This window comes from Falco rusticolus, chromosome 7 (assembly GCF_015220075.1).
Source record: "Falco rusticolus isolate bFalRus1 chromosome 7, bFalRus1.pri, whole genome shotgun sequence".
Lineage (NCBI taxonomy): Eukaryota > Metazoa > Chordata > Aves > Falconiformes > Falconidae > Falco > Falco rusticolus.
Genome location: NC_051193.1, coordinates 18638853 through 18665000, shown reverse-complemented (window position 1 = coordinate 18665000; position 26148 = coordinate 18638853). Strand labels below are relative to the sequence as shown.

Below are 26148 nucleotides of genomic sequence, written 5' to 3'. Positions count from 1 at the left end.
ATGGTCAAAACCTCAGAAAGGTCAAAATCACAGAAAGGACCAAAAGTTCATTGTTCATCATAGAATACTTACACTGAGAGTAGCATCCACTATATAAGCCATCAGGTTAGGCACATATCAAAAGTGATTTAGCTTGGGTCTGCTTGTTTATGAGATTATTATGGTATCATTGAAGAAAACTGAAGGTCTCTACAGCTCAGAATTCAAGCCATGTCTCTGTAATATACCAGGAACACCGATATTTGTACAAACTTCTGAGGACTGAATGTCTCACAGCCATGTTTCTTCACATGTTCTCTCTCTTGCTTGCTTCCTTTTATGGGTCAAGACCTTCTTCTGAAATTCATTTAAAAATAGATTACATGGAAATACCAGGAACATTTTTCTAAAATAAATCTTGACCTAAGATGAGTTTTGATCAAAAACTGCCATGAGACTGAGTGAACAAATCAGACATCCTTAAACTATCGTCAGTGATTTTTTTCTGCAACCAAGATCTACTGTCAATGTTTTTTTTTGGGCAGCCAAGATCTAGACCCTGCCCTCACCACAGCTAGCATGCATTGAGAAACCAAGCTACCGACTGTTTTGTGAATGAGTTGAAATACTCTTTTCAACATCTTAAGATTTATTTTGATTTTAGTCATTTCATTTGAGGACCCTAAGAGGAAATGCCATTTCCAAGTCTAAATGAACAAACTAAAGTCCAGTTCTTTTTATGAAGACACGGAAAGCAGGGGAAGGGGAGGGAGGAAGGTCTAATAAGTGGGATGTCTCCCACCAGGAGTCCACAACAATGCGTCTCCCTCCTCCTAACTTAAAATGAGAAAAGGAGTCTTCTAGATATTACACTTGCCACCTTCTTTACAAGTTAAAAAAAAAGTAACTATCCAAAAAGAAGAAAATGTAGAAACTTCTTCACAGTATATTTCCCAGACAATTATTTTCTTGTTATATGTTAAACACATGCGTCTTCCATATGGAATTTAATTGTCATATCAAGCTATGTGCACATACAAAGTAGAACTGAAGGAGCTGACTGACTTTATTTTAAGTGAATTTTTCTTTTACAGTTCAGTGTAACTGGAGGTAGATGCAATATTAAGTTATTTTCTTCCAGTGGTTTGAAATAATAGTAATCTATGAACATTAGGACAGAGTAGTGGAGATTGGAATCAGTTGTTTAAACTTAAACCTACATAAACATGCAAATGAAACAACAACAACAACATCACAGCAGGTTATATGACGATTGATTGTCAGTACAGCATAGTGCAGATCTTCTTGGAGAAAAGGCTGTTCATGTGTTGTCAAAATAATAAAACTAGTACTGCAAAAAATTTATATGTATGCTACTTGAAAAAATATACAGGATTCAGACACAAAGTATTACAACTATGCCGTTCATATTATTTCCCATATATCTCAAACCATCAAAATCAAGTTGAAGGGAAAGGGCAAGAGTCTGCAATCTGCTGTGCATGAATATACTTCTGATATACTTCTGTGGGCAGGCAGGAGGTTCCATTTCATATAATCACATGAAAATGGACACTGCCATTGTCAGGACTTTTGCCTTAATCAAGCCTATTGCCTCACTTTCAGAGCTGTTAAATTAGTCCTCTTCAGTAGATGCTTTGGTGGGAGTAATGGAAGCTCCCAGCAACTTCAGTTTAAAGTATTTTTTCACAATTACATAACACTATTATTTGGTCCATTCAACAAAGAAGTGCTCACTAACCTGTAACTGGAGACAAATACTAATAATCAGACAGGACTTTGCTGTGGTTTATTAACAAAATTATGTAGTAGTGCCCTTTTCTAGATTTGCAAAGGAGCAAAAACAGTCTGGTGCCATATAAATGCCAAGAACTTATTTTTATCAATAAAGAGGAAAACCCTTTTAAAATAAAATCTGTGGTGCTTTTTTAAAAAAAAAAACTCTGACAAAATTTGTTGAACAGATGGATCATTCAAAATGCAGATACTTCTATAAACTAAAACACTAATATATAGCTGCACATATGACCATACATTGCAGTCTATCACAGACAGATGCTCAAGAACAGCTTAGAAAGAAAAAACAGTTTACGTGTTCTGTGTTTCCTTGGTGCAATTTCTTGACAGGTGCATAAAAATTTGGCATTAACTAAATCAACAGATTTAAGCAAGTACTAATTCAAAGACCACAAGTAATTTTAGTGGAACACGTGAGACTCCTTAGCGGCTTTAAGATAAGCCTATCCTGATGCCCTCAAATCAGTAGACCTATAATGTTCTGCCTCTGGCAGTATGGAGTCCATTTCAGGAAATTAAAGATGCCAAGTAATAACTGACCTCTTTCTTAGCCTTCCCTACTAAGAACAGAAAGCCTCCTAAATGAAGTTTACAAGAAAGCTGTAGGCAAGTCTCACTCATCACACAGATGTGATAGTCCTTTTAAAGTCAACAGGCAGGATTAACCTTTGATCCCTAATATACAGAATACATACAATGGAACTTTCACCCGTCTTAGAATGGGAATTGTACTTCCTGGCTAACAAACTGTGAATATGCTCTGTAATGCACAACACGTATTAAATTTCATTTGTCTTCTTCGTTAAAACCCAAATATAGCATTCAGTATGAATTTAAGTACTTAACGTACGAAACTGATTTATATAGTATCTGAAACTTTACAAAATAGTACTAAAGTAGTCAATAAAAAGATCAGGTTTAGAATATTTACATTTTATACATAATTTCCCCCTACTTACAATTATTAAATAATCTTCTGTGGTTTTCCTAGTTTTAGGGAAAAGCTTTTAATAACTACAATCTAATTTTGAATTACTTTCAAATGGCTTTTTACTTGAACAGAATTTCAGCAAAATGACATCTCCAATGTGAAACATTAGCCCTAGGTTTTCAGTAGCAGTTCTCTCTCTCTCTCTCTCTCTCCCCCGCCCCGTGGTCTATAGCTGTTTTATAACGCAATCCTGTTTTCTATAATAAACAGTGGAGATCTACAGAAGAAAATGGCACAGTATGGATGGAAACATTATATTCCCAACACTTAAATCCCTTGATGTCGTTTGGCTTCTAGAATATCCAGTTTCTTGATAATTTATGTTATTCTTCCAGTACTTTCAAGGAATCACAGATTCAATACTTATTTAGATTTTTGTGTCATCATTTCCTGAAGGTACTTCACAAAGACTATCACCATCTGTGCTGAAATCATCATCATCGTCATCATCGTCAGAATCAGCCAACACTTTACTTGGTGACTTCTTCAGTCTACTAAAACAAAAATACATGTCTTTGTTATTAAAACTGCACATCTACATGCAGAACACTTATGCAAAGCTTAAAACATTGACAGGATTTAAATTTTTAAAGGATGTCAAAGAAACTTGTGCTCCAATAGAGGTAGTTTATCACAGACTACATCTTACATGAAAGAAACATGCAAGAGAATGAAGATCAATCTATCATATCTGCAAGCACCTCTAACTGAAGTCACAGAAAGGGGAAACTAAACCTTGCACACCGAGATCTTCAAAGATGGCTGAGGAAAACATCCACAGGATAGCTGTGCTTCTCAGTCATTAGCAGGAATTTTTTATTACTATCAATTATAAGAGTGTCAAGTCCCACCACCTTTTTCCATTTTTTATTCCCTGACTCGATGACTTTAATCAGCAGTCAGATCTTGGAAAGAAGGTTTGGGCACCTAGAGCACCCCGGGAAGAGTTAGAGAACATTTGTAGAGAAAAGAAATGCAGGTCTCCCTCTTAAACTCTGTCTGCTTATGTTAAATTTGAAGTTTGTTAGAGGAAGCCCTCAGTTTATGGACTAAAGGAGCAAGAGATCAATCTTGTGAGTGGGGTGTGGTACATAATTGTAAGGTCTGACAAGTCATCCTACCTTAATTCCTTCTTTGCAGCATTAAGCTGTCCTTGCAATTGTTCATTCACATCTAGTTGTTCTTCCAGTTCTCTCTGAAGTTTCTTTTTAGCACCTTCCAGTCTGTCTATTTCTTCTTCAGCTTCTTCAACTTGACGTTTCATTGCTTTCAAACGCAAACTCAACTGAAATATTTACATGTCAGCTGATTAGACTATTTTAATAAAGGAATTTTATTCTTCCAGCATCTATGAGAGGGAGAATAAAGACACAACTTTGCCAGTGTAGTGACACTGTAATCCTATGCTTCAGAAATATTTGAAAGTCAGCATTAGACTTCAAGAAAAGGGATGGGATTATCATTTTTTAAGAAGAAAAAAATGGCAACAAGCAAACATAGCTTTGGTAGAGTAAGACAGTATTGTGTCATAGCAAGATCCAGCTATCAATAAGGGAAAACTGAGGCTATTAATGTGTCTAAGTTAAGCAACTTTACCAAACAGATACTATAAAGTAAGTTTTAAAAACCCGGAGGATTTTAAAAGATTGTTCCCTTAACAGATGTCTGCAATTTGAAACATACTGTTCATTCTCTAGGCAGAATATTAACCAACTCATGTACTGAAACAAACCATGTTCCAGCAAAGAATCAACAAAGACCAGACAGGAATGTTGGAGAACATTGCTATTAGAGTATCAATGTATGCTTAATACTTATAGCCTATATTTAATAAATAGCTTCTTTCTTTAAACAAAATTTTTTGGTGGCAAAACAATATATTATTTGTTGGTGTATGTATTTATAGGTTCATATGTTGGTGTATATATTTCTAGGATCATATACTGTATGTTATTTGCTTTATTTCTTAAAATGATTATAGCTTGCTTCTGTAAGTGCTTCCTTTTCATAATTTTAGGAACAAGTACGATTTAGTACTAGACAAAAGAACGTGATGACAATGGGAACAGTGAATCTCACTAAATTCATAAACACAGAGTAATCAGTATCTACCTATATTCTTCTTGTATCTTTTATATATGATGATTTATGCTAGTAGGATTAACATCAGATATTTGCCTATCAGTCTTTCCCTCTACCTGGTCCTTTTGATCAGTCAATGAGAGATGTTCATCATCTACTTGCAACATTAACTCCTTCACTTTTCTCTCAAGTCTGCGGTTACTTAGTTGAAAATTAGCTCTATCCCTAGAAAAAACAAAACAAACAAAAGACAGGCTTGTGAAAAAAGGAACTGCAATACTTCCAACCCTGCTGACATAGTTCCTTAGCAATCTTCTAAGAATGAAATAAATACTAATGGCCCTACTTTGATTTACTGATTCCATGCAACACATTAAGAAATTTGTTCAAAAGCATGAACCACTAAGGGGAATTTCTTCTGTCTCCAGAGCAAAATTTAGAAAAAAAAATACATTCTCCCAAGACTAAGCAATGCAGTGAACGTGAAAATAGAAATATTAACTATAGCTAAACACTTCCAAGTGTGTTACTGATATTAGACATTGATAAATAGTGAGGTATGGAACCATGTTAGCATTGTGCTCAATTTTAAATTTACAAGGCAACTTCTAGTGTGTTCAGTCAAAAAGAAAATTTGCAATACTTGTATGAAACAGCAACCATTTTAATTTGGTGCTCATGAGGAAAAAAAAGATAAGCAAGTCAATTGTATTAGACTTAATAGTAGCAAAAGGCCTATTAACAAACATAAACATGCATGTTTTGTTCTTAACATAACTAGTTTCACCTCTCTTCATTTTCAAGTCGTTCTTCTAGCTCTGTGATCCTTGCTTCCATTTGAGCAACAAGTCCCTCTTTACTGGATCGGTAAGAACCCTCTAGGTGAAGAATTCGGCTCTTCAAGTCCTTGTTCTATAGTCGGAACATACTTGATTACTACATACATGCTCACATGGACAAGTATCACCTTAACAGAAAATACATTTCTCCAGGCAAACATATAGTGATCAGTGTACTTTTAATTTATAAATATGGAAAAGGAGAGTCAGTGAGATTTTACTGTTTACTACAAACATCTTCTATTACTGTACTTTATTAAAAAGAATTTAGTGTTAAACTTCATCTAAAGTTTTAGACTTAAAGGGACCCTTGAACTGCAGATGGTTGCAAGCCCCTTCCAACACCATTTTTTAATATGCTAAAATTTTTCAAATAGCATTGGATCTGTCTTATTTTCCACGCAATTCTGTATTCTTCCCCTGTAATTCACTGGTACATGACTAAAACAAGTAGACAAAGAAATTACTTGCAACCAATTCTGCTTAACTATATCAAAGATATTACTGTGGGTTTTTTTTCCCCCTTAACTATCCAATGCTACCCCCACTACACAGTCTAAAAGACTTTGCAAGCTGCTTGATTTGTAAAAGCAAACTTTTTGCTCAGATTTACACTTTCATTTTTGTGAGGCTAGGTGATTTAGGTTTTCAATGGGGACCTAAAAATAAAGTTGCCAGAAAAAAGATTATATAAGGAACAGAAAATAAAGCTCTCTGTTACAGAACTTCAAACCATGATCTCAGATCTCAAACACTAAAAATGCAATGATAGAAATGTCACAACTGAAGTATAAGGATGTACATGGGATATACCAGTAGGTGGCATTCTTTTTTCTCAAACAATCAAGATGGGATTTATTTTACATAATTTAAGGCACAAAATCAGGCGTCTTGTATAAACCTGTTCTCTAAATTCCCATTACAATCTGTTTTGCATTCTTGAGATGGTCAATAGCAAGACTTGCTAAGATTGCTTTCCTCTGGATCTCAGCTTGGGGCTATGACAGTAATCCTGCTTTCAAAGACCACTGAGATGCAAAAAAAAAAAAAATGCTGCAAAAAGCTAGAAAGTATTTTAATGTACTTTCCATCACAGACATTGAAACATATAAGTAATATTCTTTCCTAGACAACAGAAAGTAGCAGTTCTCTATCAAATCTGTATCTTTTCTTTCAGAGGCATGTCATTTCTTCACTTGTTTGCTCCTACAGAAGAAAATACTCAACTAAATTCACAATTGCTTGAAATGACTACCTACCTTCAACAGTGTTCCTGAAGTACTGTTAAGACTTTAAAGAACAACTCCTCCAAAAGTGATCAAAGGATTTATAGCTAAACTGAATAACAATGACTTTGATATTCTATAGTCTTTTCTGTATATGCGCTTTTAAAAAGTTCCTATATTGATATCTCAGTTTTATTCCAAAACACGCATACCATATCAAGTGTCACATTTCTTATTTTTCATGTCTTTGATCCTCAAATGTATAGACAGAATTTGTGTGGTAGAAAGATGCCTATACTCACTACAACAAAAAAGTCTTATAATATTATATAAACAGATGTATGCACAGTATGAGGGTTTAGTACATGCATTATACATACTGTTACAAACATCAAGCTAAATGTGGGGTACAGAAAGAAAAAATACTAAGAGAAGACTTAATTCAAGATTATAACATTTTCTTTTGAGTATCAGTATTAAGATACTCATGTCTTTTAATCTGTTCTTACTAACGCATAATTCCAGCATCACATTATGGCGGCATAGTACCAGCTACCAAATACTGTACTGCTTAGATGCTTATTTGAACTTCCTAATGAAGGCTGATACCCAGCCTGTTATCTCACTAGTGTGATGATATGCCAGCCTTAATTACCTGTCTTTCCAATGAAATTTTGTCACATTCCAAGTCTTGCTTTATAGCTCTTTCCTGAAGTAGCTCTGTCCTCATTTGTTCAATCTATTACAGAATGAAAAGCCAGAAATTTTAATACGAGATTTAATTTACATTTATCTATACGATACAGTGTGTATGTATATATGTACACATATACATAAAGGACATATTTATGCAATGAGAAAAAGTTTGCTCTTTCTTAGAACTCAAAACGTACATGTGATTGTAATTCTAAACTTCCATCTGAAATCTTGGACAAAATTCTCCACTTCAGGAAGCCTGTGTTATTCCCAGTGCTTATTCTAGGCATTTTCCAGCCAGAATGGGTATTGTTAATGTTCAATGTATATATTCTGTAGCAGGGAACTGAACTCTAAAATGTTGCATGAGAGATGTACCATGAGGCAGGGAACTGAGATCTGAAATCACAGCAGTCTTCAAATACCTTCTATAGTTGTTTTCTTCATACTTAAGCCTGAAGCTCTGAAATGGCACCTTACCTTTAAGCTGCTAACTAGTCTACTTTAAAGTTTCACTTCATTAAACACAAACTGGTAACTGCAGAGAAACACCCAGACCTCAGTGAGACATGCTATAGACAATTGCAGTTTTCTATGTCTGTAAAAATAGTAAAAGCTCTTTTTCAACAGACTCTGACGCATACTGGATATGAACATTGCTCCCCTCCTCCAGTCAATTTTACGTCTGTCATACCAGAAGAGCACCTACTCTTCTGGGTATTATTTTGTTGGTTTTATTAAAACAGAACTTTAGCTACAGTTTCTGTAAATATTTCAGTTGCATATTCAACAACCAAAAGGAAAGTATATTCTCCATCTGTAAGATGTTAAAAACTACCTGGTAGATACAGAATCGAGATAAGAATACAGAATTAGTTTATCTCACTATCGGACTTGACTGGAAAAAAATAATAATTTCTGAGGATCAAAGAGAAACTCTGAACGGCTTAACAGCTGCTACTGAAACTTTGCAGCTAAAGGAAAAGTCTGTATTGCCCAAATACTTTTCTTGTGTCTCATTCCCACTGAGGCCGCCCTCAAGTCTTTACAAATGCTTTTGCAGGCATAGCTAATGTTACTGCAGCATTTGTGCTATTCACTGCACATTTACTATGGTTAATATCACCTTGGGAACACAGTGAACACCTATGCCAATTACTGTACCTGCAAAAAGACTGACAAAGGTTTCAGTGGCCACAGCATTCTTTCCTGCTTTACAGCAGTTATGTATGAACTTGCATAAACACACCATCACAGTTAAACAGCTCTAAGTTACAGATTTATTCCACTAAAGGTCTTTCAAAAGCTGTTGGGAATTCTTGCATTAAAAAATTCTGCAGGCAATGCTAAGAATGTGAAGGTTAAACAAGTACAGCACATTAAATTTTACCTTAGGCCTTTTTTTTTTTTTACCACATTCCAGTATTAAAAGATGTATTTTGAGTTAATCACATCTTTAACAAAAGTCATTTGCACTGTTTCTGTAGCTTTGAAACAAATATAATACAAACAATGGTAGTAACGCATGCAGTTGCATATGTTATTGTCACAATATGGTTTCAGAACAGTAGGAAGCATTCCTGAAAACTAAGGTCATAACAGTTATCATAACACAAATGTTAGCACATGGCTGTGTTCTCAACAGCTGGGTCATTTCCTAAAAGCTCTCATTGTCACATAGAAGCCTAATAATAGTGGTTTATACATTATATATAAAATTAGAATCACACACTTATAAAATAGCTGCATTTATTAATGAAATATATGAAAAAAGTTATGATGTGAGGGATTACATAGACTTTATTCCACTGTTAATTGCTTTAGCCATGAAGACAGACAAAGAAATAAAGCGAAATTCGTAATAAAATGAATGACTAATTAAAAATGCAACTGTTAACTGAAGAAAGGGGTTTTGTTTTATGTTGGAACTTGCTTAATGGACCACTCTAAAGTTCTACTGTGTTCTTACTGTGCTCAAAGGCTGTGACAAATTTGTGCAACCTTCCCAAGATCTCAAATTAAGGAATTATTTAGAGGGCAATTATTATATTTCCAAGATGACTGCTACTGTTGTTGGACACCCCATGGCAAAAGCAACCTCACAGAAAAACAGTGGCAGACAGAAAAAGTACTGTATCTGATTAGGATCAGAAAGCTATGTGCAAATATATACAAGAGCTTGTAAAAAGAGAATGGCAGTAGGACACAACTCTTGCTGGGGGAGGTGGAAACTGTTTTCACTTATCTTCTTGCAGTTTTCATTAGTAAACATATAATAAACTGCACAAAGGAAAAACACAGTTGTCTGCCAAAATTGCTCAAACTTTTCACTTGTTTTACAGCAGTTAAGATAGGCTCTGTGTACATACCATGTGGAGCTTTGTGCTTCACATTCTCCATTTCCTATATCTAATATATTTTAATTATATTAAATTAATAAAATATTTCTACAGCTTAAGGCAACAGTTATCTCAGTTGGACTTGAAGAATGCTAACAACAAAGAATAGAGAAATAGCAATAGTATCGGATTTTACAAAGCTTTATTAGACATAACAGCATTCTGTGCCAGCTTTAGGATTAGAAGCAGCTGTTGAGTTCATTATTAGCGAATGCAATTTGATGTCTAATAATATTTTAGATGCTATCACTATTGTTTACTATCTCGCATTAGGCTGACAGCCTATATTTCTTGCTAATACCCAATTAGGGAAAAATAATATATATATATATATGTACCTATATGTATATAATTACATATACAATTCTGAAGTACGCCACAAGAAACTCCAATGTTTAACAAGTAAAACAAGCTAAAGTCAAACAAACCCCTTTGATCTTTCATAACTGAAAAGCAACCTTCATGTCCACTTATTCGCTGTTTGCTTCCCACACCTGGTGCCAGCTAAAGAGCCAGTACAGATCTATCCATTGGGAACACTTTACCAAAAGGAAGTGAACGTAGTCATTGCAATTTTTTTCTTCTGTACTTATTCTAAAATGGTCACGGAAACTAGCTAGTCTGTTTTTTGCACTTACTGGAAACAACTCTGAAGTCAATAGACTCATGGTTGCATTTTCACAGCACACAAGAATTGATGAGGGCATCTTAAGTGTTTTTCAATTATATTTGCAAAACCAAAATGGCGATTTGCTTGTTCATAGGAAAAAAGCCATCGCGTACTAAAATGTGGTCTGTTCCTGCTCCTTTCAGACAGAAAAGGTGGCTAAGTGCTTTCTGTGTGTCTGTGTGTGTTGATCATTTTGCTTTCCAGACCTGCCAATACCTTATCATTTAAAAAGTAACGGGGTATGATCCACCTTTCTCAGAATCTTTTTTACTTTGTTATGGTAGTTCTCAAGAACAAGGCAGGGAAGATGAGAACCGTGTCTCCTGCAGCCATTTCCAGATTCAAAAGTGTGTTTAAATTGAAAAAGGGCAACATTTCACAGTAAATGAAATGTGAACTATCAGCCTTGCCAGTGTTTATTCAAACACTTAGCTTTATGCAAAATAGAACTGGTTGTTTCAATTTGTTTTTCCTAGAAATTTGAGTATTATAGTTAATTATCAGTATATTAAAATAACACATTTCTAATTAAAAAAAACATTTACAGAAATACAGATATTACCAAAGCAAATCCATTATAATTTCTCATGTCATTATAAATGCTTAGCAGACCTTTCAGTAATTTGACTACTTAGTCATTCTGGCATAAATTCAAAACAAAGCAACCTTTGTAACTCATGTGTGAAACGAGAAACTCCAGACCTCAAAATAAACACATCTTTTACCCATTATGTAACATTTTGGTCACCCATCTGTATTTTAGGTTTCCATTCAGTTAGCAAATTAACTTACTATAGTACCCACTAGTGCAGCTATGACTAAAGCTCTTTTATTCCAGGCATAGACTCTAGTATTAAAGGCTTCCTAATTGAACAATAGCATGACCCCACATTATTATAGGTCCTCTACATTCTATTTCACCCACCAACTCACAGTCTGTACAGTATCAATGGAATAATAGCAAAAAGACTATATTGCAATTAAATAGAATCCTAGTAACTTGAGTCCCAACAAAGCAGTAATGGTGCCTTGGCATTTCAAGGATTCATCAAAGCAAGCTGAGCTCTCACTCACTCTAAAATGCTTCAGCTGTCTCGGTGGAATATACAATTTCATTGAAAAGACACAGAAACTAAGATTTTACTTTCTGTTCTCCCTCTGAAATTAAAGCTACTCATAAGAACACCAGCAATTATTTTTTTTTTGGAGAAAGGAAGAGAAATGAACAAAGAACAGACTATTGCGGGTTGTACCTCAATGCAAATTGTCTCCTGGATTTCTAGGAAATTACTAAGATACAGTACTTAATGTAAAGCTACAGTAGTAGACATGCTGTAATGAGCTATGCATCAGTTTCACATCTTTCAGAATGTAAAACAAAGGCAAAGAACATTGCCTATACTGTAATAGTTCGAGACAGTGACATCGCCATATTCCTTTCCGTGGACTAATGAAAAACTTGCGTTATACTGACTATTCGACCGTGGATGCCCTGGTTACTTTTTCAATCATCGGGCCCTATTCTCTACTTTTCTGGTTTATTATAAATTTTTGTTACAGGACCTATAATTTCCCATGTCAGTTCTTTCAGAAATCTTTAATAATATTATTAAGGCCTCTTTCTTCAGAACAATGAACTCCTAATTCTCTTACACTTGGTGATTACCAGCTCAACGGCCTCCTTTCCACTAGCTTACTCCATTTACCCCCCCTTGTACATTCACTGGCCTTACTGAATATGGAAGCAAAATATTAATTTATTTGAAGGTGGTGTACCTGGATTAGTTTTTACCTTGATCAGTACCTCATCATACAGTTTCCACTACTTCTACTTATACAGCCAAGAACCTTTTTGTTACTTGTTTGAATTACTATGATAGGTCTTACTTAGCTTGGCAAATCTCACTTTATCTTTAAATTTTCTGCCTCATGAGACACAACCTTGTTAATAAATCCTTCTCTTTCTGGACTGTCTACTCATATAACACTTCTGGAACTAATGACTGAATGTTTTATGTGGAAAACACTTTCCAACTGTCTTATCTTTGATATACCTTCATCCGTTTTTACACTTGTAATGAAAATAAAGCTTCCTCTCTGTTGAAACTGGCTAGCATCTTCAGTTCAGCTGACTTCACTTCTTAATTCCACAATTTCCTAAGGTCCTGCTTCTTTGAAATCAACTCTATTACACTGGCCTACTTTTCAGTAAGGTTAAAAAGTTGTGATCTTTCCATGTAAGACACTTTCTACAACAGACTTACCACCTAAAACTAAGCCCAAGATAGTATCACCTCTACATGCATCAATGATTACTTGATGAAGCTCACTGCATCAAGAATATCAGGGGATGATCCTGGTCTTCAATCTTTATATTCAATCTGTGTCAGTCTTCCAGTTAGGAAAACAGGAAAAAAATTGGTCTGTGATGACATTGAGGAGCATATTTAATCATGTTTGTGAACCTTGCTTTTTTGGATTTACATACTTAACTATAGTATACAAACCAAATTTCTGAACATTACGTAGTTAATAATTATTGTTTGTGATCCTAAGAACACTTTTTCCTCATCATTATAAAACAGTTGGAAAAGTTGCTCAAGTACCTGTTCTCTGCATCTACTGATCCTCTCAGACAATAAATCTGAATTAGTCTTTTCTTCATCAAGCTCAAGTTCCAGGTGAGATAACTTGTCCTATGTGGAGCAAAGAAAAGTAATTTCAACAGAATACATTCCCATCATCTTCAGATTGCTACCAGAGCATTCTTCCTTAAACTTCAAGGACTCAAACTGTCTGAAAGACTAGACTTGAAAAGTGAAATGCCTCTGAAAACACATACACAATCTAGAAAAAGAGATGGCAGGAAGGTATGCCTTTAAGTACATTTGTTTGTCTAACAGAAGTGAAATAGAAGTTTCATTTCTTTTTTTAACCACTCCTACCAGTTTCAAGAAAATAAGAGAAATTATGTAATGTTTCTAGAATGTCTAAGTTACATTACACATTTGGAGGACAAATTTCTTTTCATATGAGTACAATGGTATAAAAGTGTTTGTTTATGAAAGTCAAATGACAGTTTGGTTGAACTGAAGTTACGAAGCTAACCCCATAACAAGATAGAATAACAATATTACTCAGGTTCCTGAAAATAATCAATATTAGACGCTACATAGAACTTACACTTCTAAATACTTGTGGAGTGATGGGCCTATGAGTGAAAATAATATACTTTTGCCTGATAAACTCTAGAGAAAATTAATTCTAAAGTTAATTAAAATGATGGAAGAACAACTGCAATTTAGAATACATCTTGCAACAATAGATATGCTAACAGACTATCTTTAGAATATACCAAAAGAATTCCTGCAGTAGTAGTACATGGGTTTTCAACAAGTTATTTTGCTTCTTCCCAGGCAGAATCCATGTGAAATACCAAAATTATTTTAATCATTCTAAGAAGAAACCAACCCTTAAAAATTTCTTTTACCTCCATTAGTTTGATTTGTCTTGCCCGATCATCTTTTAAGTGGCTTTTGGCTTCCAGTTCATACTCCAAGCCTTTCACAGTCTGTTCTAGCAACTGAGTCTTTGTTATTGCCTCATCCTGAGCTCTCTGGTGGTCCCTCAAGTTTTCTTCCATAAGACGCATCTGAAACAGTAAGATTACAGTAATACACTTTATACTGTACTTTCTATAAATAAGTGATGTCAGTAAAGGGGATTGACTACAAACAATCCAGAAGCATGACAGGAATTGCAGTTATGTTTTTCACAGTAATTTTTCTTTTATCCACAAGATGGCACCAAGAAAATAAACTTGGATTAAATATCAGCTCTAAAGAGATGCTTCACACTACAGGTTTTACAGTGACTATTATGCATAGTGGGGTGGTTTTTGTTATTTATTTCTTTTTACCCAGTTACAGCAAGCCAAAATGTTTACAGTTTTCTAAATGGTTGTATCTTTGAAACTTCTGCAATATTATTATTTTCCTTTTCAGATTACCAATACTTTAACTTCTAAAAAATTATGTCTGAGGCACTTCAATTACAGCTTTTTACCAATGACACAATTGCTAACATTTGTGTATATATATCGATACATGTATGTATTAGTATAACTTTCAGATATAGTAGGGCTATCTGCTGAGGACAAAAATTTCCTATTCCAACAGCTGTGTGTACTCAATAAAATTACCTAAAAACTTCACAATACTTTAAAAAAATATATATATAGTGAGAGGGGTTTTAGGTGAGACTGTGATCATTCCTTATAACTTGTAACATATACAATATATAAGGGGTTTTTTTCTTCAGCATACAGTCTTCATATATTTCTTCTGTTTACTCAAGTGCTTATTTTAGTGATGAAGCTAAAATAATGTATTAGTGACTATTTACAGAGTTTGCTACCTATTGGTAAGTCCTGACAAGTCAACATTGGACATCTCATGACTTGGTGTACAGCTAATTAAGCACAGAGATCTGTGTATTAACAGCATTTCATATGCATTTAACTACGCAAAATGACATCAGACTGACAACTTTCAAGATTGGCATCTTTTATGTATTCACAGAGAACTTACATTAGACACAGAAATGAAGACCTCACATACTGCCTTGCAAGACTGTTTAATATTTTTTCTGCTAGAATACAAAGATGATACTCATGTTGCCATTACCATTACATTCCTCGGCTTTTGATGAGACTCTCAAAAAGAATGTTTTGTGCACTATAACACTTACCCAAGAGGATTTTGACAGACAACAGACTCTTTCATGTTGAATAGAAAGACTATCTATTTGTACTTCTTGTTAAACACAAAAGAGGAAGAGATAATAAAGACTTTCAACTGTCCCGAATATTTAGTCTCTCTAGAAAGTCTGCTATTTAATCTCCCTATCCTATATTTCTAGATTTTATTTCCTCTTTTGCAGCTAGTTACCATATGTATTGGGTCTAGATGAGCCCCACAGCAGCCCTCATAGTGCTGTGCTTTGCATTGGTAGCCAGAAAGGTAGTGAGAAGGCACCAGTGTTTTGGCTGTTGTGAGCAGTGCTTGCCCAGCACCAAGGCTACCTCTCCAACATTCCCCCTGACCCCTCTCACCACACTGGAGGTGGGAAAGAACTTGGGAGGGGACACAGCCAGGACAGCTGACCCACACTGACCAAAGGGATATTCCATACCGTATGAAGTCTGCTCAGATATAAAAGCTAAGATAAAAGGAGGAGGAAGGGGGGCATTCGTTATTTACAACATTCATCTTCCTCTTCTGGAGCAACCGCTACATATAGTGAAGCCCTGTTTCCTGGGAAGTGGCCGAACATCACCTGCTGATGGGAAGGACAGGATAAAAAACTTTTTGTTTTCCTTTGCTTCCACAAGCACAACTTTTACTATTGCTTCACTAAACTGCCTTTACCTTGACCCACATGTTTTTTTCATCTTATTTTCTGCTCCCCTGTTCTGCTGAGGAGAGTGATAGAGCAGCTTGGTGCACACCTGGCATCCAGCCAAGGTCAACCCATCACACCATACTACATTTTTAAAGCCCTAGTATTTTAAATATTGCCTCATGGAGATGTAGAATTCAACCACCAGTAATATTTTGTCCTTTATATAGTGTTTGGGTCATCTTTTTGTCAAATAATGAAGGTTTATTTCGTTCTGAAATTTTTGCTTTGTATTTGTCTTGTAGTTGAAATAGGTAATACGAGAAGTATTTTTCATAATAACTGTAAACACGGTATGTATACATATTTACATACACACATATAGAGATATCTTTTATCTAAGCTGTCTATTCTCACTTATTCAACTTAAAAGCCATGTTCTCAATATCCCAGTTTTTGCTTTCAGATTTCATTTTGAGTCTTCATCCCTTTACAAAGACTCTCCATCCCTGAATGGAATAAGTATAGAAGGAAAACAGAATAATATATAGGAACTATACTTTCTTCTATTGCTGTTCTTTTAAACTGAATTTAAAACAAGTTTGTTGAGGGGTGAATACAACATAAGAGAAATTCTGAACTGGAAAAATCAAACTTAAAATATTCTACGTACGTAAAACATCTGTGACCAGTGTATTCTCACAGCTTTTCCAATTGCAGAAGTATATACAGATCTTTAGACTGGACTGTCTTTATCGCAAACTTTACATGCTAAAAGGCAGACACTTCAAGATTGTGGTTGATTCTTGGTTGCACAGACACCTTTGTCATTTACATCTGCAACCTGGCTGATATGAAGGAAGAGAAGAATGTATGTCAACTCCTTTAGAGCCAGAATTTGGTTCGGAGTTTGGGTTGTCTTTTTCTAAATAACATCTGGGTTTTTTTCCCAATTCAAGATTATTTCCACATTCTTGATTCCTTCAGCAGCAGGCATTAAAAGAGCAGAAAATCATCAATGGAATCCTTGTCATATCACTTAAGATAAATGCAGAATCTGACAAAAGAACGCATCTGTCAAACAGGAAACACCACTTCCCTGGCAGAAGTAATACACTGATCATCATCATGAAGACCAAAACTCAAAAGCCTGGTCATTGAGATCAGTCTCTCATGATGAAGTACACAGAAGAGTGATAGCAAACAGTTATTGTCTTGAAAACTATCTGAGCTGAATTTTAGGTCAAAGGTTAGAATTTGTCACTGAACTTACGAGTCATTACCTCATCTTGCATTCTCATGGTTGTCAGGCGTGATTTTTCTACCTCAAGGTTTTTCTCTTTTAATTGTCTCTGCATATCTGCAAGTTCCCTACGATTTTTCTCCTTGTATTCAACAAGCTGGTTCTGAAGCTCCACAGCTGATGTTCTTGAGACCTCTACCATTTCAGACATCTGGGAAAAAACCACATATGTTTTTTTTTTTTTCCTACAGTAGTACTACATAAGGTTCTGTCATGCTTAATACACCAAACCAGTTTTTTTTCCTCCAGCTTCAAAATTCATCTCAGTACTCTGAAAATTTATCAAATATGTTCCCACACAAATGAATATCCATGCAGAAGTGTGAAAACACAGAACAGCAAGGTTATTTTCTAATAGTATGTGTGGCAAGACTATTCTCTTTTTGTCTGTCAGCAGTTTTTCCAGCTGGCTGACATAATGAACTACAGTTATATTTCCGTATATCAATATTAAGTTGTACAGTTTACACACACACAGCAAAATAAGTCTAATGCAGTAGCATTTTGAGAACCAGCTGTGAAACTCTGGAAATCACTGTAGCATGCATTAGAACTGAACTCAAATCTGGGATCTTGTTTAAACAAAACAGAACTGACAACAGTATTTTGAGATAGTGGTGTTCCAAGCACTGTTTCCAGCCCTGAAAGCTTTTAATGATATTATCTATCTTAAAGAGACTAATAGTAAAGTTTGCATTTCACTTTCTTTTACACATTAAAGAAAAAAAAAATTCTTTATAATTTAGCAGCTCATTTGCTTCTGTGTGTTAGATATTCAGATTCGTGCAACCTCTTTAGAGTGAACTCATACCTCTTCCTGTAACTTTTCAACAGTCTTGTTCAGTTGCAATCGTTCATTCTCCATTTCATTCTTTATCTGCTTTAACTGTTCTTTCTGGTGAGTTTCATCTTTTAACTGCTGAGTTAACTGTTGCCGTTCCTCCGAAATAGAACGGATGTTCTCCTGCAGTAGATTTAAAAATATGTATAATTAGAAAAGAGGGTCTATGTTTAATGCCTTAAAGGGATGTTATATAACACTCTGTGCAGCAGTAATAATACCACCAGCTGCTTTAACATTTAGACAAATTTAAATTTAAAAGAAGAGTTTATAGAGTTACAGTTTGCTAGCCAGTATAGGGCAAACATTATTACACTCTTGCAAGGTTTGTAGGACCGAATGTAGACCCTTTTCATGACTGTTACATGCAAAGCACACACTCCTCTGCAGCTGCACACACCCGCAAATCCTATCTCCGGCGCAAATGCCATATTCATTTCAGGTTTCACATTTTCCTGTATATCCCTTTAATGCTCCCTTAAAAGTTTTACTCAACGGTCTTTTTTCCTCAGTAAAAAAAATATAGTACAAATCTGTTCCTATGATGAGTGAGGACAAACTACTGGGGATTTTTTTTTCCCTGTTGATATGCTTCTGTAGCACCCAGAAGCCCTACTCAAGATGACGTCTCATTGTGACAAATGCTGTGCAAACAGAACTTTACAGCTTCTAGCACAGAAATGCCCTTCCTGAAAGAACTTTTGTCATTAATGTTCATCCAGACTTTAATTATCTGGATTAAATTTTGAATGAACTGCAGAGCTATGCTGTATGCTTATCTGCCAGGAGGTCCAAATGTTTCTGCTATCACATTCGGGATGTTTAAGAACTTAATACCCTCCAACTTCTAAGTACCGTTGATCACCAGAATAACTGACTGTCACAAGTTCATTTTAACACAAGAAAAGCGAATTATCTTCTATCTGCATGTTGGGACTTTCACCTCTTCCGTCTTCCTGCATAATAAAATACTGTAATGGCTATACTCTAAATAGACACTACAAGACTAGAAAAAAAGGGTTTATTTTTACAAAGTCTGAGAGGCACCACTAAACTGATTAAAACCAGATTATGGACAATTTAAATTGTTCCAACATAAAAGTGTAAAAATCAAAATCACCATAAATGGTAAAAAGCATTCCAAAACATTGGTTTACATTTTAATATTGGAAATACAAAGTTTTGTTGAATATCTACTACCTATGATGTTTACTTTATTACATGTCAGAAAACTTTAAATGTGAAAACACAGTAGTATTTCTGTAGGCAACATAGATCAGAATCTCAAAAAACAGTTGTTCTGTTGTAAAAGAAAACAAAGAACGTCATCAAATGTTATAAGTTAAGAGATTTCTTTAGATTTGGTCTCTCTTATGTTCCTCTATAATCTGTCAACAAAAGACATCTCTGATATACAAACAGGAGTTATGGTGGATGCCTAAGAAGTGTATAGGTAACCCTGAAACATGCTGGGGGCTAACAGATACTGTTTTGCAAAGCCTAATTCTACACCAGAATTGGTTTAGCTGACACCAAAGGATTTTAAGAACCTTGAAAAGGTTCAGCTTCAGCACTTCAGTTCTAAAAGCTGCTGAAATCTTAGGACCCTGCTAATGTGCCCTATTTGAACAGGTTATAGCAACCTCATGTGCATTCCCCTCAACCAGCCTTTCACAGCTCATTTAACTTTACTGTTTGCTTACACATCCTTGAGAAACAAACTGCACAGACACAGATCAGTGAAATACATTGTGGCAGAATAATAGTGCCAGCAGGATCCTGTTCTGCTTTTCCAGTGTGCTGAAAAGGGAGGAGGTAAACAGAAAAAAAGTGACTCTCTACTTCAGTTATCAACAAAAAACCAAAAACCAACCAACCAACCAACAAAAAAATCAGTCACTAATAAGACAATAAATTTAATCTACTAACTAGGGCAATTAAACAAATAATAATAGGTATGAATAATTACAATATTTAAAGAAAATAATAATAATAGGGGAGCTTATGCAAGCAGTGGACCACTTCAATTTTTAACAGGTCATGCTAACCTTTGCCTGATTTTCAGATACGTAGCAGAATGAAATGCCCAAGATTGAAATTTAGCTTTTTCTCCTTCGAGTTATATTCTGGCTTCCTGAAAAGAAAAATCTGTACTTTCCATGTATTGCATCTCCCCATTTTCATAAACATATTTTTTACTGTTTATTACTAAGAAGGATGATAAAACAAATACTAAGTACATTACTAAAAATTAGGAAGTGTTGTAAAGTTTTAATCGTAATTATTTTAATAGAAAATGGAATACCTAGGTTCCAAGGAGAAATTTCAGTTTTGCTGAACTTGTGTTTTATTAGTAGTTCAACAATAAACTGACAGTGGCAATACTGCTTCAGAGTATCATGGGAACTGAAGTTCAGGTGCTTCATGCTCTCGTTCTCCCCACATCTGTTAAAATCCCTCATGCCTGTGTCCCTCCTGTGATGCATCAGAAGCCGTTGAGCCATCTGATGTGCCATAAGAATCAGGACTAAGCCATTTCCTGGACACAGTAAAAATCCTGTCACTTTCCAGCCTCCCATTCTGGTAGATCACATTTACTAGTGACTGGAAAAAACAAAGGCTTCCCTGGGAAGACTGGAAAGAAAGATCTACAGCAGTGTTGTTTCTTACCAAATCAACAAGTTTTTAATGCACCATCGGACAGCTCACATGCACAACCATTCTGTTTGGAAGTGTGTAATATCTGATTGTAATGTCTGGGCTTGATGAATTCTACTTGGCTGGAAATGGTGGTTTTCTTACCCCACCATTCTGCATAATTTTCTTTTCAAAATCTAATTAACAGGTGTTAATACCATCTGTATTATTTACCTAGTAACTACACCACAGAATCATTTATTTTTCAAATAATGCAATTACCACTAGAGCATAAGATCCTTGTTGTTCTGCTAAAATGTAGCCAGCAGAAAACTTGTTAACATAGGTATAGAGTAAAAATATTCCTTATGAAAACTAAGCATTGCTACAGAAATTATCTTTGTTTTAATAAAAATTGTGCATTACAACAGATACTACTTAATTCTTGTAATATTATGATTAATATTATTCAGGAGACCTAACATGTTATATGTAGCTTCTCATCAACAATCACTCTCCTTGGGCAACACAAATTAGGATGCAGTATTTCCCTTTTCTAGATTAGCTGATAAAAGAGAAAAATACTGATAAAAATAGCATGCCTAGCTTCACATTAATATTTGAGGTAAACTAATGTGTCACACTAGAAACAACCAAACTTTCATTTATATCACTTTTCTTAACTCAGGTATTAAAAAACACCACAATGCAATGAAAATGTTGCTACCAACTATCCAAATGTTGTGGTTAGCCTCTAGCCTTTCTGAAGGCTATATACTGAAATTCAGTATTTGAAATTTGGGATGTCTTATAGGACAGCTTCAACAGTTAACTCAAGTATAACCTCTAATGTGTGTCCCTTTCACATACAGAAATCCTTGAGTACTTATAACCTGTCAGTTACAGTGTAATCACAAGTCAAGTAAACAGTTTGTCACCAATTTAAAGCCAATCTGCAGTGCTGAAGCTTAAGTGTTATTTCAGCACAAGTGAGGCTAACTCTACAGCAGTATTTCTCAATTTCAGGTTGGTGGACAGATAGTGGTCCAGAAGACAAGAAGCCATAAAACAACAAAAGAGCACACTCACATTTCCACATACCTAGAGAAGAAAATTAAATAAAATGTGGGAGGACAAAAGTAGTAACTTGATTTCATAGTAATATAAGATTATTGCAATACTTATTTTTCCAAACAACATTAGTTGAGCTTTCTCTTTACAAAATTGATAATTTAACGCAACTGATAAAATACATTCTTAATTTTCAGTTATCTTACAGTGCTCTGCAACACTAATTTTATGTGCCTATCATTATTTTCCACAATAAAAAGGTGTTTCATATTCTTCCACCCAACGAAAGAAGTCTGCATTCTGATTGTTTACTTTAAAAAGCACAGAATATTTGGCACTTCCATCCATAATGGTGGTATAAGTGACATATTTTAATATATTGCAGTATCACATATGCTATGGTTAAGGTGCATAATCATTATAATATTTCCTTTCCCAAGAGAGCTTTCAAGAAACTTACAAGTGTCTGCTGCAAAAATGTTAAGATTTATTTCATTTTTTGAAACACTGGTACAGACAGAGTAGGCTACCCTAAAACAGACGTATAATAGAGCATGTGATGCTACCAAAAAAAAAAAAAAAAAAATACTACTTGCTTGACGATCCATTAAGAAAATATCAATACCTACTGATGTTGATTTTAGACAAAAGCATCAAAACAAACTGTCTATAATAATTGAGTGTATTCCTGCTTTAACTTTTCCGAGTAGAAATTTGGGGTCGAAGAGTAATAGATTTGGCTGTTTAGAGCAACTATTATAATTCTATTCATATTGTCATTGTCTTTCTTATGCTAGCCCACCATTGAAAGTAATTTGTATTATGTAAAAAGCAAGATGGGCCAGTCAGGAATTATGTTTCCACTGTGATAAGCATTATTACTGTGCCAAAGTTTGTCATCTAAATTGTCAAAGGTAACGCAAGGCCAAATCAACTTCACGACATCATTCATTAAAACAAGCAAAAATCTAAAGACAGAAAGGCTCAACTGTTCTAAACAAAAGGGACCGCTGATTACATCCTGAAATCCGTTAGTGCTCATATCCGGTGGACTAGAAGAGTGTAGAATCAGAACGAGGACTAACTTTGTTGTGCCAGAAATCAGACATCAATTGCGAATAAAATGACAAGACAGACTCTTCTATCTGTCACCTTTTCTAGACTTCTTTAATTTGGAGGCCCAGCCTGGAGGCAGCATTACTTGGCATGACACCCTGAAGGATGCATAAACCGAGAAGAAAGAACACACTTTCAAGCAGCTTGACCCAAAGTGAATGAAAATGCAGGAGATGCATACAGTGCACTGATTCATGTCCTGCAGGAAGGTCAAGCCAGACTGTGACAGAAGGGAGTTCTTAGTGAACAGTGCTAAATGTAAGCCAATGATGAGCAATGGGCCACCATCTATTGTGACTGTGCAGACTATCAGCAGTACACACAAGCAAATTTGGAGGATCAGTGAGATAGTTGGTTTTTTTCTTTTTAAATCTGTTCTGACCAAAAGCCTCCAATGAAACACCCACTGATGTAGTTACAAGGAACTACATCATATTGTAGAAACAAAACTTCCTTTTCCATACTGTTAAAACTATGTATACTTGAAGCACGTTCCATTTTAAAGACATAGTAGTATTTTTGTATTGTTATTTTTTTTCTTTTTTACCATAATTACCTGAATCGTGATTCCTTTGGTTTATAAACCACTTATAGACAAGTTTCATTTTCAGAACAGTAATGTAAAATCTTTGTTGAAGGGAAAATGTCTGTTCAATTAAAAAAGGGTTGCTAGCAATGTACGTATACCTCACTTTTGAGTCTCACTTGTTTGACAGAATCACTTAAAAACTTTGCTTCTAGAAGCAAAACTTAAGAGAATGATAAACTACCTGACACTGCAGCAATAGATGCTTCTTTGCAGCATGTAAAAGGTGAATTACAATAGAAGAAAGACTAGGTTTGCAACTTTTTTCAGATACAGAATATGATGTCAATAAGAAGAGTTTTAAGATTTATACTCATTCATCTCCTTACTAAACAGATCTGAATTTTTATTCTATCTGAATCATCCTATCCTTACTCATAGACCACATCGCCAGTGTAACTCTCCACATGATTAATTTCTGGGTGAATGTGGGAGAAAGCATATCCTTTCCTGGATACTGAGTAGACTAAGGAGCAAGGCAGAGAGAGGAATTCATACAGTGATATGCATTAAATTTCTCTGGATTTGTGATGGAATTTACCAGTTCCATACAACATTTGGAAATAAGTTCTTAAAAGAGAGAAGCCAATTTCCTAATATTTATCTACTACCAGTATTTTTTTATTTATAGCCAAGTACAGCTTTTTGTTCTATTTACATGTAAACACCTACACATGATCAGAATTGAATGATCATTCAAATAATAAAACAGACTTAGAAAACTTTAGGCAGTTTATTTTGCGATTAATGTCCCTGAAATTTTGCTAGATCCATGGAAATCTTTTTTTTTTTAAAAAAAAAAAAAACAAACCACAAACAAACAACCAAAAAGCAAAAAACAAAACACTTCAGTAATAAAGTAATTTTAATCAGATGATAATATGCTTTTGGGAAACATTTGAACATTGCAGCGAGGTCTGGACTTTAAAACAAAGCGTTCCTCAAAAAGAATGAGATGTTACTCTGCAGAAAGCAATGGTGACTCAGGTAAACAAACAGGAATTTTGAAATTTAAATATTCCAAATCGCTCTTGCTCTTACCTGCATATCTTCTAGTTGGCTTTCCAAAGACCTTTTCAACACTACCAATTCTTTTGCCTCCTTTTCAGCATGTTTCAAAGCTTCTTCTAATTGTTGTTTCTCTTCCTGCAATATGATTTGATACATTTAGAAATAATGGCAAGGCCTTTAATCTGACAAGTAAACTGAACTATAAATTATGTTCACTTTGATCTCCCCATTTCCAAGTTGTGACTTGCTTTTACATTGGTTTTCATAGGAGAAATCTTTCCTGTACATCTTAGGAAACTGCATCTTGCTTCTTGACAACCTGCGGGTTTTGCTTAGCCTTCCCAATGACATGGCTCACGGTCCAATTTGTCAGTTTTTGTGCTACAATGTATCCTTTGCAAACAGGAAGCAGAAGGGGACTTGTTTTCATAACTTACCTCATATCTCTTAATTCTTTCGTTCACTGAATTTTCTTCTCCTTTCATATTACAAATTTGTTTGTGCAACTCTTCAATTTTCTTCTCTAGCTCATCGACTGTTCTCTTCAACTGTTCGTTTTCCTCAGTCAGCTCTTTGACTTTATCTTCTAAACTATTTTGCAACTCTTGCACAGCATTTCTTTCTCTGGCAAGGACAGCAGCGCTCTAGTGAAAACAAATTATGTCATGTTTAAAAAAAGAATAAAAATAATTGATGCTGTTTTCCAACAGAAGTTTCATATAACACCACAGGAAGTATAGCTAGGATATAACACTAAAATGTCAACAAATAATTTAACTTAAACATCCGTATGCACTACAAACATGTATTTTTATTATTCATATTACTGTGGGACAACACACAAGGAACATTCTTTTTCACCTCAGGCATACCTAAGTGCTAAAGTAACATACAACACCTAATCAGTCCCATGCTTGCCATCACGTATTTTCTCCTTAACATCTTCCTCTTCATTGCCCTAAAACATTTTCCTTACCAAATCCCATTGTTAGGTAATTCCATGTAATCTAAAAAACTTAATAGACATCAAAAGCCATACAGACCTTTAAGGAAGAACATATTGATGAAGAGTATCTTCCATAGCAAAAATAAAATCTAGGCAGTCTCACCCCACTGCTTATTCCAAGCACAAACATACAACACACTACATTCATGAAACTGTTTGTGGGGTTACGAAGTAAATTAGCTTAGGCAACAGGATCAACTGTAATATATACACATACAGATAAACAGAAAAAGATATTAACACTAAACAAACAAACAAAACAAAACAAAAAGCCTGAGGGGGAGGTGGGAGCTGTTACTGGAAAAAAGCCCCAATTCATTTCAAAACACAGTGTCACAAAGTGCTGTGCCAGCACAGAAGAGCAGATGCTGAGCAGGCATGAACAAGCAATAGAGAGTGGGGTACCTTACGGTGGTATTGGTGTAGCTCTACCCACCCATCATACAGCCCACACTTGGGGCTGTACTTACTCAGTAG

At 35.1% G+C, this 26148-nt stretch overlaps 2 protein-coding genes across 7 annotated transcripts in view; both read right to left on the bottom strand.

Moving 5' to 3' along the window:
* LOC119151702 (myocardial zonula adherens protein) overlaps window positions 1-508 on the bottom strand; it is an 82101-nt gene extending 81593 nt beyond the window's left edge. For both annotated transcript variants that reach the window (XM_037395916.1, XM_037395917.1), the window contains exon 1: window positions 1-508. This exon is cut by the window's left edge and continues 12916 nt beyond it. The gene's annotated coding sequence lies outside the window, so the exon portion shown is untranslated.
* A 519-nt stretch (window positions 509-1027) lies between these two features.
* Window positions 1028-26148, bottom strand: part of CGNL1 (cingulin like 1) — a 63879-nt gene continuing 38758 nt past the window's right edge. For 3 of the 5 annotated variants that reach the window (XM_037395896.1, XM_037395898.1, XM_037395897.1), the window contains exons 9-19: window positions 25103-25309; window positions 24696-24800; window positions 18215-18367; window positions 17384-17554; window positions 14191-14352; window positions 13307-13396; window positions 7591-7674; window positions 5658-5782; window positions 4987-5095; window positions 3910-4073; window positions 1028-3282 (exon numbers count right to left, since the gene is read on the bottom strand). In XM_037395896.1, coding sequence (XP_037251793.1) covers window positions 3156-3282; window positions 3910-4073; window positions 4987-5095; window positions 5658-5782; window positions 7591-7674; window positions 13307-13396; window positions 14191-14352; window positions 17384-17554; window positions 18215-18367; window positions 24696-24800; window positions 25103-25309 — 1497 coding nt within the window. In that variant the 3' untranslated portion in view covers window positions 1028-3155. Of the gene's footprint in view, window positions 3283-3909; window positions 4074-4900; window positions 5096-5657; window positions 5783-7590; window positions 7675-13306; window positions 13397-14190; window positions 14353-17383; window positions 17555-18214; window positions 18368-24695; window positions 24801-25102; window positions 25310-26148 lie in introns of those variants that run through there. The other 2 variants (XM_037395899.1, XM_037395901.1) reach the window with 2 other exon arrangements.